Source organism: Alligator mississippiensis, chromosome 6 (genome assembly GCF_030867095.1).
Source record: "Alligator mississippiensis isolate rAllMis1 chromosome 6, rAllMis1, whole genome shotgun sequence".
Classification (NCBI taxonomy): Eukaryota; Metazoa; Chordata; order Crocodylia; family Alligatoridae; genus Alligator; species Alligator mississippiensis.
The window spans coordinates 58,723,742-58,737,415 of NC_081829.1; the positions used below are offsets into that span (position 1 = coordinate 58,723,742).

The 13,674-nt window shown below is 45.2% G+C and overlaps 1 protein-coding gene across 5 annotated transcripts in view; it reads right to left on the minus strand.

The window, feature by feature from the left end:
• PALD1 (phosphatase domain containing paladin 1) overlaps positions 1-13,463 on the minus strand; it is a 222,902-nt gene extending 209,439 nt beyond the window's left edge. The window contains exon 1 of one of the 5 annotated variants that reach the window (XM_019484326.2): positions 13,359-13,457. In XM_019484326.2, the coding sequence (XP_019339871.2) occupies positions 13,359-13,450 (92 nt within the window). In that variant the 5' untranslated portion in view covers positions 13,451-13,457. Of the gene's footprint in view, positions 1-13,358 lie in introns of all 5 variants that reach the window. The other 4 variants (XM_059729907.1, XM_059729906.1, XM_014609314.3 and 1 more) reach the window with 4 other exon arrangements.
• Positions 13,464-13,674: the final 211 nt, after the last annotated feature.

Sequence of the window (13,674 nt, forward strand, 5' to 3'; positions counted from 1 at the left end):
GCTATGACTGTGATCACTGACCTTGCAACTGTGTATTGGGAATGCATAGTTGCCTGTAGGGCTGCCCTGGCAAACATATGGCCTGCTTTAACAGTTGCCTTCAGCTCACATCTAAGGCAATTGGGAAAAAAAAGGAGTCCCCTCCTCCACTGCTAGGAAACAGAACTTGACACTTTTTCAAGCAGTATTTGCCACTCAGAGTTGCAATAAGTCCAACAAGTTCACTTTGAGCCTGAAAAGATATAACTTTGGGAGAGTAGGGGACCCTTCTCTTTGGATGTGCTTTTTGTTGACATATTTTTCTTGTGTCATTGCAATAACCGCAGGTTAGGGTGGAAGTGTCCCCAGTTTTTACAGAGCACTTGACAGGCCTTTCTTCACCCATCTCAAATTAGGACTAGTGATGGCCAAGGCTTGCAAATGAGATGACAGGCCTTGGAAACAGCTGACAGTACATCAAAGAATTAATAGAATTCCTCCTATAAAACTATTGTTTATATTCATAATACATGGATCTCCATGATCCACATTAAAAAATCCTGAAAGGCCAGGTCAACCACCGGAGCAAGGGTTGTATGGAAAGCGTTAGTGGGTGACAATGATGATTTTCTCTCTGGAGACTGGTTTTTACAGTTCCACCCCTAGCTCCTGGCCACTGGCCTTGGGCTGAAACACTGGCGATCTAGGTTCTGACTGACACCCGTGAGCCTGTTTTACTCCTGCTCCTGGATCTGCAAGAAGGAGGCCTGCTACAGGACACGTGAAATTACATGCATAGTCAGTGTGGCAAGTTAACTGGATGATGGTCTGGCTTTGAGTGATCATTAGCCCATGTTACTTCCACCTGTGGTGAGTGAGTGCCCTGTTTGCAGGGTCTCTATACGGTCTCTAAAGTCATTGTCAAAAAAGCATCCATGTTTAATGTGGAAGATAAATGTGGGGTCCAGCAACAGTGAGGGGTGGTGGTCACTCAGAGGCAACATCTGGACTCCAGCCTAGTACTTGATTCTGTGCTGGTGTCAACTATGTCCAAGAGAAGATCCAAACATATCTGGGTAGATATACCTCGGACCCACACTCAGTAAGAGTAGCAATGCCAGAAGTGTTGGTAAGCTCAGGAGGAGGGATGTCTATTCTTCTTTCTGTGGAACTATGCCTGGGTTCCACTTTTTCTCTTGGATTTCCATCAGCTCTGATAATAAGTTTGCTGATAGGGCCAGTATTATTTATTTAGCAAATGCAAATCCATGAAGCCAAGCAATGGCCTCCTCATTATCCGAGTTCAAAGTTAATAACCTACCTCTTAGTTTGCAGAGGGACACTCCTCAGTGGTATGCAGCATTGTTCATCTCTCTACAAGCACACAATGGGTTAGCAGAACTGAGACATTAGTGATGAAGGTTGGCTGCACAGAGGCCTTGGCCTGTCCTGAACCTGTTTGGCAGGGACCACTCTCACCATGATAGTTCAAAGCCAGCAAATTGACAAGTGGTGGTTGTCACAAGGAACTTGTTTATGACTTTCTGCGATTCCCATTCCTTGACCCAGAGAGCATCATCATATTCTCATCTGGGAGGTTGCTCCGTAAGGGGCGTTGCGAAGGAAGGCAGGCCGTGGGTGGATTAGGGCCAGTGCCAAATCAGTACAGATTAATTCTCTCAGAGCTATTTTTTTTTTTTTAAACCAACAACAAAAAGAGCAAGAGAGCAAGTGAGCAAGATGGGTTTTGTTTTGTTTTTTACAAGATCTAGTTGAGAAATTGAGTTCAGTTGTAAAATAGCAGGTTAGATACTCGCCACAAATTGTATCACTGCCATAGGCAACAAGTAACTAACTGAGTCACAGCCACTTCATCCCTTACCTCCTTATGCTCCCATGTAAAAGCATATGTGGCACATGCATGGGCCCGAGAGGCACTAGTCTTCAAAAGAAAATCCAGTTGCGTGCTGAAGAGATTCCTGCTCCCTTGCAAGGTGATCCATGCTGACAAACACTTTTAGAATCTGTGATTAAACTCAATTGCTGAACTATCCTGTCTACTTTATTTATGGGTGCAAATAAAGATAATGGCTCATTGGACTACTGTACTGTGTTCTCACCAGTTCATTCACCGTTATCCTTTTCCCTGGCTTACTCCCAAGCTTCCTTGAATACTATTCCAGATATTTGTTACAATATTAGTGCCTCAGATCAGCTGCCCCATTGGCTTGGTGACAGCAAAGAACTTAGTTTCCATACCAAGGAATGGACTTTCTACACCCCCGTCTTGGTGTGGATGACCTAGTGTGCTACCACATGGGACACTGCATTATTCCAAGAGATTCAGTGATAAGAGCTGTTCTGCAAGCAGTCTCTGCCAACTGACTGGAAAATGCTATCATAACAGGGGTCTAACAATAAAAATATTAGAGGGGAAACAGCATGATAGCTCTCAGAATAAAAAAATACAAGAGATCCACATGACTCAGTCTGGACTGAAACAACAAGTCAAGGGCTCAAGATAATACCCCCACCCCTGACACACACATACACCATTCCCGAGTTTGAGAGCCAACAAAGGAATGATGCCAACCCACAGTTTACAGGCAATGTGCTGCCCATAACACTCTCCAATACTGCTCAGAGCCACCACAAATTTTGCTTTTCACATTTTACATTTCTTCGGTTTTGGCTGGGGGCACAAAGCATGATGTTGCCTGCAGCTTATATCTGCCCAGCACTTTTGCTCACAGGCCAAAGGTGGGCACAATTTCTGCAAGCATACCATACAGTTACAGGGAATTTTCACACAGAAAGAAAACCAAGTGCCCTGGCCAATTACAGTTCTCTCTTCTTTTTTCTTTGCTTCCCATATTAAGAAAAAGTAAACAGTAAAGATGCTCCAGGTCCGTAGCTGCAACTTATCTATCTTGAACAGTACTGAGAAATTTCATTTCTGGGGAACCAATTTCCTCCCTGTTTCCTGACAAGTCCTGGCATGGCATCACTCATGTATCAAACACTTTCCTAACATGACCAGTGTTAGTTGACCCATCAAAAAATATTTAAGAATGTATTTGTTCCCAATTACTTTTTTCTTCTCACTTTTCCTCCTCTGGACATACATTTCATGCCCAATATTTTATTCAGATGAGAGTACACAGTTCCAGAAAGATATTTAAGTACCTAATTCTCATTAATATCAACAATTCCTATCTACTCTTGTAATTGATCACACACTTAAGTCCTCTGCCTTAAAAGATGAGATGAATTAGATCCAGCTCCCTCTGAATCACATCATTGTTGCTCCTAAAACATCCAGGGCAGACCATGCCAACTGACACTTCACAAGAAGCACTCTCAGCACCTCATGCCACAGAGTACCAAGGCAAAGCCTAGATCTAGGCTGACCTCCCAGAACTACCAAAACAGTCTGTGAGCAGATAAGATGCCACTTTGAAACACTTTGTTTCCTTTCTGCACTGTGTCAGAGATTTTTCATCATAGGAATTATTACAGGTATTTTCATAGCCCCCAAATTATGTATATACTAAATATCCTCTGTGGATATTATGCTTCTTTTGAGGACACCATCAACTCACATTACAGTTGCTGAGTAGAAGCCAAATAAATATTTATAGAATACCAACAGCCTGAAGGAAAAGAAAAATCGTATTAACACATTAAATGTCAGTGGAAGTGAGGGAGAGGAATGTAAACTGAGCCCAAATGCAGTCCGAAAATGGTAAGGCTGGAAGACATGGCTTGAAAGTTTGTTAATGATGAAGCTCCCAAGGTTACTAGATAATAGCCAGACACCCTACTTTACAGGCTGATGTAGGAGTTAGTTGACTTTAGCCAGGCCTGAAAACACCTTGCTGGGCCATAAGAGGACACTGAGCATTGTAACATCTTCCTTATCACAGCTGCTTCAGCCCAGGCAGTTAGGTCAGAAGGTCCAGGGTGTTCACAAGCAAAGGGATAAAAACTAAGAATTCACAGTTCCAGTCTGGATTCTACCAAGCACCCCAACCTACTGATTAACTGGAGTCAAGTCATCTACATTATTTGTGCCTAATGAACTCATTACAGTTTAGAAAACAAGAAGCCAACAACACACAACACTGGGTGTTGTTTATTTCTTATGAAAGCTCAATTCAGAAACAGCAAAAAAAAAACAAAAAACACCAGCAAGAGAACAAAACAAAAAATAAAATCTTGAGATTTCATGGAGTTTTCCATAGGTAACACTCTCTGGCTAATAAAATCCCCCTTTGCACAGAAAGCAATAGACAAGAATTGGAGAAACAGGATAAATTATGAGACAATCTAATATGAAATAAGCAACACATAGGTGACAAGCTGCAAATAATATATATACCATAAGGGCAGCATAGAATGCAACCAAAAGGAAAATGTAAGAATGCATCTAACAAAAGTAAAAAAATTGCATCTGTAGTCTACTGGTGGTAACTGCAGCTGCATAGAAGCATGAGCAGAATGCAAGAGGATTCATGAAAAAGTTCAGCTACAGTATAAAAATAAAAATATATAATTATTGCAGCTGCTTCATATCCCAGGCCTAGCTGCAGTTTTTTTGGAGTGGTGGAGGTTTAGGGGAGAAGAAGCATATGAAACAATTCACATCTAATTCCATATGGTACAGTCTGTAAAGTGTTTTTTTCTTTCTCCCTCCCTCCCCACATCTCCTTGCCCTTCCTTTCCCTCCCACTCACTCTTCATACACACATACATGCTTCTGCTTTCTTAGTAAAAGTCATGAATTAGTTACTTTGAAATAAAACAAAGTAATGTAAGCATTAAAAAGCAGAAACTGACCAAAATCAAGCAAACCTAATTAATTCCCCACTCTGGTTTCACCCCAGCTTTTTTTATTTATATTGTGGTAGCACTTAGACATGTCAGTCATAGATTGAACCTCATTGCGCCAAGTTTTGAATGTAGAACATGAATAATTCCCACCCCAAGAGTTCTAAATCCAAGCAAAAACATTTGATGTTTCACCCCTATAGTTGGAAGATCACTTTTCACCTTTCCCTTTTAAAACAACAGAAACACAAGAATCCTGAGAGCATGCAGTTGTCACAACATTTGCTCCCCACTTACATGCAGTGTGCAGCTGTTCAAAAAACCACAGTAATCTATTTTGGTTAGAGAAGTACAGAAAATATCAATCCCTGAGGAAACTTTAGCATTAGAAATGGTCATAAAAGAGAGGAAATGTACTGTTTTGCTTTGCTTAGAAGAAAAGTTGATCAAGTTTATAGTTAGCTAAAAATTAATGGTGGGGGGAAGGGAAGCAGGGAATGTTGTGACCAAAATGTCATTAAAATTTCCCTTTTTGTTTCATCACCACCCCCAAAAAAAATCAAATTTAGTTCAATTTAGCAACAGGAGGAATGCAGTTGTTCTCCTTTATTTCCCCACCTCTCTTTTTGCTTTTTAAAAAGGATCTGCTGCTGGGCTGTTTCTAAGCAACAGAGCTTTCTTCTTATAGATTGTTTAGCTACAACACTATATACAAAGCTTAAGAGATGAGGAGAAAGGAAGATAGCTTCACATTAAGCAGTGTTTCTCAACCACAGTGCTGTGGCACCCTAGGGTGCCATAAGGTCCTTTTAAGGGTACCATGGGATACCATGAATATTAATACTGTTAGGTGTGCAAACAATAAACATCTACACGATTCACAAGATAAACCTAAAGATTTCAAGTAGTTTTTAAAAGATTTCCATAGTATTGAAGCTATTCTAGCCTGCTGTGGTCCAAGTTGTTTGCAACAGAAGGCTTGGCTCTATCATTTTTCTGTAGCCAATAAATGAATGAAAGCGAAGAGTTGGCATCTTATGATGGGTATCTTGAGTCTAACAAGGCTGAGAACCACTGGCATAAAGTTCTTAAACAAAAGAAAATCTGTGTAGCTGCCTACTGAAAACAGAAAAGCAGGGTCTTATAAAGTTCAAATTCTCTAAAACACAAATAAAAGACTTATAAAATACTAAAAGAGTATGTCTACAGAATCAAATCTCTACTTGGTGTTTCCCCTCTTGCATTCCATCTTTTTTTTTTTCTTTCTGGGGGGTGTGGATCAACATAGCCAGAAAAAAATCCTTATGGAGAAAAACTGGAGGAGCTCTACCAATAAAAAAAAAAAAAAAGTGTAACACTAGGAACTGCAAATTTAGAAGATTAATTTAATCAGCAATTGTTAAGAAAAAGGAACCTTAACTATTAGGCCTCCATTCAGGCAAGCATGGCTAAACGTAAGTTACCTTTACATAACACAACTCTAGTGCTCAGCAATGACACTCAACAGTGTCAGGTTTCATAGTTTCATAGTTGTTAAGGTCAGAAGGGGCCTCAATAGATCATCGAGTCTGACCCCCTGCCCTGGGCAGGAAAGAGCACTGGGGTCATATGACCCCAGCTAGAAGCTTGTCCAGTCTTCTCTTAAAAACCCCCAAGGTAAGGGAGAGCACCACCTCCCCTGGAAGCCCATTCCAGATTCTGGCAACCCTTACCATAAAGTTCTTCCTTATGTCCAACCTAAACCTGATCTCTGTCAGTTTGTGGCCATTGTTTCTGGTTATTCCAAGGGCTGCCCTGGTAAACAGAGCATCTCCTATTTCTTGCTGCCCTCCCCTGATGAATGTGTAAATGGCCATAAGATCACCTCTCAGCCTTCTCTTGAAGAAGCTGAAGAGATCCAGGTCCCTCGGTCTCTCCTCGTAGGGCCTTACCTGCAGGCCCCTAACCATATGAGTGGCCCTCCTCTGTGTCGGGGCTGAGGGGCCAAGGCCAGCAGCCCGGGCACGTGGGCCGGGGAAAGTGGTCAGCACGGCAAACTAGAATTAGGCACTGACACATAGAGGTTGATTAAAGATTATTTTACTTACACCGTAGGTGGTCGTGGTGCAGGCAGGAAAACTTTCTTAAGTTGCAGTTACAAAATGAAAACAAAACTCGAACAAGACCTGCAGAAAACTTGAGCCTCTTGAAACAACCCGGACAGGACTCTGGATACACACACGGAGTTTGCTAGGCTCCGTGGACCGACCAAAATGAGAGTCCGAAAGGTGACTCTCCACGAGCGTGCAGGGTGGGGTACGTCGAGGGATCAGGCGGCGACAGGGAGAGGCTAGAGGATGATCAAGCCCCTGTATCCTCCTTTAACGCACACACGGAGTTTGTTAGGCTCCACAGCGCACTTAGAGTTCTTCACGAGATGGATATGAAGTTCTCCTCCTCCAGCTTGGGCAGAAACTGCTCAAGCCTCTTATACGTCTAGCAAGCCAATCGCTAGCTGCCATGTGGGAATAATTTAGAAACAGCCAATAGTGGGAAACAAATTTACATACGGGTGGCGGGAACTCCTTTGCACCGGGGTTTTCTCTATGCGACTGAGAATTGCACCGTGCAAAGAAAGCTCCACGTGGCAGGAAATAATTCTGCTGTGCCGAAGTGCACACACAATCATACCCTTTGGATCATGACACTCTGAACCCTCTCAAGGTTATCCACAGCCCTTTTGAATGCGGCACCCAGAGCTGGATGCAGTACTCCAACTGCGGCCTAACCAATGCCGCATGGAGCGGCACCTCCCTCGACCTGTTCATGGTGCACCTGCTAATGCATGACAGAGTGTGGTTAGCTATACTGGTTACTTTGTCACATTTATGGCTCATATTCATCTTGGAGTCAGTAAACTATGACTCCAAAATCCCTTTCTACCATTGTTCGGCTGAGGTCATCCCCTAGCCTATAGGTGTGTTGGCGATTCCTTCTCCCTAGATGCAGCATTTTGCACTTGTCTTTGTTGAACTGCATACTATTGCTTTCTGCCCACTCTTCCAACCTGTCCAGGTCCGCCTTTATTTGATCCCTTCCCACTAGTGTGTTTACTGTACCCCATAATTTTGTGTCATCTGCCAAATTTGGACAGAGTGCTCTCCACACCCTCATGCAAGTCGCTGATGAAGACACCGAATAGCACAGGTCCAAGGACTGAGCCTTGGGGGACCCCACTACCGACACCTTTCCAGGTCAATACCAACCCATCCATCACCACTCTCTGGGTGTGACCCTTAAGCCAATTTGCCACCCACCTGACCATGTAATCATTTATGTCACAGCCACTCAGTTTGTTTATGAGACTAGGATGAGATACTGTATTGAAGACCTTCTTAAAATCCAAGTATATGACATACACCTCGGCTCCTGCATCTAAGCATTTTGTGACCTGGTCATAAAAAGAAACAAGGTTAATCAGGCACAATCTACCTGCTATGAAGCCATGCCAGTTGCCCTTCAGCATTATTTTTCCTGCTGGGCTCCCACAAATGTGATCCTTGATAATTTTCTTCAAAGGTTTTCCCAAGGATAGAGATGAGACTAACCAGCCTATAATTACCCGGGTCCTCCCTCCTCCCCTTCTTGAAAATAGGGACCACTTTGGCCCTTTTCCAGTCCTCTGGGACCTGACCTGAGCACCAAGAGTGCTCAAACAGCCATGCCAGTGGCTCTGCTATGACAGTGGCCAACTCCTTCAGCACCCTTGGATGAAGATCATCTGGGCCTGCTGACTTAAACATATCTAGCCCCTCCAAGTGTCCCTTTACTAGGTCAGTGCTGACCATTGGTGGGCTGGTGTTCCTCCTGTGTCTATCTATAATGTAATTGAGAGATGCGTCTTAATCCATGTTCAGAAATACAGAGACAAAAAACTCATTGAAGAGTTCAGCCTTGCCCCTCCTATCTGTCACAAATTGCCCTAGCCTGTCTTGTAGGAGGCCTATGTTACCCTGAGTCTTCTTTTCACTCCCTATATACCAGAAGGACTTTTTGTTGTCTTTAATTTTTGTCACCAGCCTGAGTTCCATTGCTGCTTTGGCCTTCCTAATTGACTCCCTGCAAGTGTGAGCCAAGGAGGTATACTCCTCTTTGGTAGCTACCCTGTTTCCACGGCCTGTATGCCTCTTTCTTTGCTCCTAGGCTTTCCTGGATTTCCCTGTTCAGCCAAGAGGGTTTCTTGGTCCCTTTGCCCCCTTTTGTGCACAATGGAATCATCTCCTTCTGCACCTGAAGGATTCCTCGCTTGAGGAACAACCACCCTTCCTGGACTCCCATCTCGCCAATCCTCTTGATCTTTAATGCCCCAGTAACAAATCTCTTGAGCACAATGAAGTTAGCCTTTCTGAAGTCTAATACTTCTGCCCTGCTGGTTACTTTTCCCACCCTATGCCAGAGAGTGAATTCAATCAATTGATGGTCACTATCCCATAGGTTACCTTGTACCTGTAGATCCCCACCAGGTCATCCCCTGTAGCTGGCACCAAGTTCAGTAAGGAGTTTCCCCTAGTGGGACAGTATACCTCCTGTGTTAGGCAGAGGTCCTGTATGCAGGTTAAGAACCTACATGAGCAGTTACATTTGGCTGACTGCTCCTCTCAGCAGATGTCAGAGTAGTTTAGGTCACCCATGACAACCGTGTCCCTTGACCGTACAGCCTCTGCAAGCTGCCTTGAGAATTCCAGGTCTAGTTCATCCTCCTGGTGTGGCAGTCTGTCGTAGGCCCCCACTACCAAGTCTCTTATCCCCTGACCACCTTGTATCCTAACCCACAGTACCTCAATTTGCTCCTCCTCTGATCCCATCTTGATTGTAGAAGATGTGTATTGCTCCTTAACACAAAGAGCAACACCCCCCCCCCTTTTTCCCCACTCTATCACGTCTGTATAACCTATAGCTCTCAATGCTTACTGCCCAATCATGAATAGGGTCACACTAGGTTAGCCCAACCAAGTCGAAGTTATTGCTTGCAAGCAGGAGTGCGAGTTCCTCCTGCTTGTTCTCCATGCTCCTAGCATTAGTGTAGAGACATTTAAGGCCTCCAATGCGTGCCCTTGGTACTCCCATGTCCGGATGTCTATCAGGCCCCTTAGTACTTACCTGGGCTGATCCAGTGCGTGGCTCATGGTTCGCTGATCCTAGGTTCTGTCCTCTGCATCCCTGTCCCCCAACAAACCTAGTTTAAAGGTTCAATTGACAAGCCTTCACTCACAAAACTACCTGCACTCCAGTCTCCCAGTGGATGAAGGGAAATCAGCTCATCCCTTTAGCTGATTAAACAACTGAATTACATTCCAGAAGGTACTGATACCATTGTACAGTACAAGACCATAATAGGGTAACTCAGTGGTGGTGTATGACTAGGGTCCCAATGTAGAGAGAGTCTCTCTCTTCCCCCCACATATGGAAAGAAAATCTCTCTTTTAGAAGAATGCATGTTCTCCTATTCTAAAAGGCTTCTGTTCCTCATCACATTATACATCTTTTTCCATATACTTTTTATCTTTCAACTTGGCATTAGTGAAAGTGTATGACAATATCACATTCATTCAGTTTCCAAAAAATACAATGGTTATATGATGAGCTGTTCCAGAATGACATGAATCCATCTGACTCCAGCTGAGATTTGAACATTATTTTTTTCATCAGAAGCAGCAAAGATAGGATTGTAGTATTTGGGGGTGGGGACTTAGTCTGGTGGAATTTCTTTGGGGGAAAATAAAGGAAGCAACAGGTTTTCAGTGGTGAAATTGGCACTATCCCCATTTACAAGAGACCTAATGGAATCCCTATATGAAAATCCATAAACTGATCTCAACAGTTCTATTAGCAGAATGGAGAAATCAAACAAGAGACATGTGGAACTGTGTCAAGACATCTCAGAATTCCAGATCAGAGATTATGAGGAATTCCTGGGCAGCTCCAGTGTAAGAATGTCTTGACTGCTCTCTTATTTCATTCTTAAGAGAGATTTTTTAATTTAATGCTGCAAAAAATAAAGGACCAACAACAAACTAGCTAGAGCCAAGGGTAGTATATACCCCAAAGTCTACCCAGAGACTGATAATTCTTATCTGTAGCAGCAGTGCTAATCTACTCCAGAGAGCCCATATAACACTGTTAACAGTTCTGACCTAAAAGATTTCCTGCTATTTCCACTCCGGACCTAAATCTTCCCTCAGGAGAAGCTAAGGACACCTATACATGTGACAGAGCTCTTCACATCAGAGGAGACTCGATTAATTGAATCTGCTGTGAGTCTGCTGCAATGTGCTAGTGTCATGTGTATTCAGTGTCCCCATGTTTCAAAATGGCAGCTTTAACTAAATCTCATCAAATGAGGTTTAGTAAAAGCGCTCCTGCTGCCATTTTGAAACACAGGACACTGAATACACATGACGCTGAGAGCCGCTCTAATTAAACCACCCCCAGCCCCCTCCACCCTGGAGCATGTATATAGAAAATGCCCTAATATTCATCAAGGCAAATCATGAGGCAATTCTGTAATGTGCACAAGTAACCACTGGAGGTCAGACTAAGTCCAGTTCATCTGCATGTATGATTTAAGACCTGAATGTAAATCTTAATACCACCTGGCATGCCTAAGGAAAACTGTCACGAAACCCAAAAACAAAGACTTCACTAATACCACTGATATTGAAACACATGATGTTTTGATTTGTGATCTTGATTTAAAACAATTCTATTCAGCTGTCAGAACTACCATGATTGGTATGGTAGTTTCACTATGTCCAGATGAAATCTTTGATGATGTTACCCTATAGTGTCCTCTGCTGGAGCAATTAGTTAATAGCAGGATTCTTCAGCACACACGGGTATGTCTACACAAGACTTTACTGCAGTTTCCTAATTAGCTCGGCAGTAAACATCTCAGCATCTACACATGCAGTGCTATTAGGCCTCAGGAAACTAACTAACTCCACAGCAGAATAGTACTTGTAAACACAAATTTTTTTACTCCACAGCAACACATATGTAGATGTCAATGGGACTGGCTGGGGCACAAGGGTGCGGGGGCTGCCTACCAGCTAGCACCCAAACTGAAGCACCCTTGTGACCCAGCCAGCCCCTCTGCAGGCCATTGAGCTGGGTCAGAGCAGCCCCATGCTGGCAGGCTGACCTCCCAGACCTCCGGCTAGCCAGAGCTACTCCAACCTGGCTCAATGTGCTGCAGTCCTGGGCGCACATTCAAACAGGGTGCCCAAGACCAATAAACTCCTGTGCGATATCACCAGACTTTACTGCTGTGCATTAATACCACATGTAAATGTGCCCATTAAGTAGCAGATATAAATACCCCTCCTTGGCCTGTCAGCCTAACAGGAACATGTTCTAGTTTGTCTATGAGTCCAACTGCTGAAAATGTTTTCAATAAGAAAAACACTCCATGCCATCAACAAAAAAAATCAATATTGTAGATTAATGTGTTCCCTTTGCTCAAAGAAATAGCTTTGTATTTTATGATTTGTTTTAAAACAGCATAAGGATTCCCTTTATTTACTGAACCCATATTTTGTACGTGTTTAAACAGTGTATCTGGGGCCTACTTTGAGTGGGTACCTGAATACTTGTGTGGCCCCCAAATAGCTCACCTCATCAACCCTCGAACCTGCATTATAAACATGCATGAACAGAAAACGGAATCCCTGGAATGACATAGCTCTTAACACTAACCCACGATCTTTCTTCCTCCATTCTGCCAAATAGGTTGATGGAGTAAAAATGCTGAGGGGAAGGATAGTAATTGCCTCCTAAAGCTTCCTTTATTCTTTGGATGGTTGCAGCATCCACAACTAGGATTGGGGCTTCATTGTGCTAAGTCTTACAGAAAGACAGGGCTCCTGGCCCAAAAGAGCTGAACTATCTAATCTGAAACAAGACCCAAGCAAACACCAGGAGGGAAGGAGCGGAGGAACCATTACCCAACACCACCTCCCCCCCAGGCTACGGTTCCAGGACATCCTGCTTTACCCAAGAATAAGATGACACAGCAGAACTTCGCCATGCCATCTTCCCCTCGTCTTAAATACCTGACTGCAGCCCAGGTCCTAGTGCACTGCAGCGCCCCAGCACCCGGGAGGGCTAGTGGAGTCGCCAACGACCAGAGAAGGCAGAAGAGGAATGACCCTGCCCGTGTAGGGGTGCCGGGGAGGGGACAGCCTAGGGCAGCGGCCACGTCCCAGGGCGCGGAACAGCGGGACAAGCGGCGCCCGGCGATGGCTGTTCCCGGGCAGCAGCGGGCCGGGCCGCCCCTGCAGCGAGCCAAGGGGTCGCTGGACCCCGCGCACCTCCGCCGGCCGCGTCACCGACACCCCAGCACCGACCGCGAAGCAGCCCGGGCAGGCGGGATGTCGCCCGGGCTTGCAGGTCCCCACAGCCCAAGGCTTTGCCCGGGACGGATCCGCCCAGCAAACCCCACCGCCGGGAAGGGAGGCCAGCTGGACCCCCCCGCCGACCCCCGCTCCCCTCCGCGCAGCGCCGGGACTCACCGGGGCCACAGCATCGCCCGCGGGCGGCGCGGGGCAGCCTTTGTTCCCGCCGAGCCGGGCTGAGACCCGCGGGGCCGGCGCCTCCCGAGCATGCGCCGCCGTCCGCCGCCCCTCGCGCCCTGCACCCGGGCTGCGGCACTGGGGCCCCGCGCCTGACCCCCTGCGGGGGGGGCGGCTCCTGCCACTGCTCGCCCGTCCGCCCAGGGCTTGCTTTTTCCCGCTGAAGTGGAGCCCCAGCCTGCCGCCCCCTGGGCTCTGCCCTCAGGCTGGGGGGGCCCAGCCAGCAAAAACTTCGTCTTCCCACGGTTTGTGCATT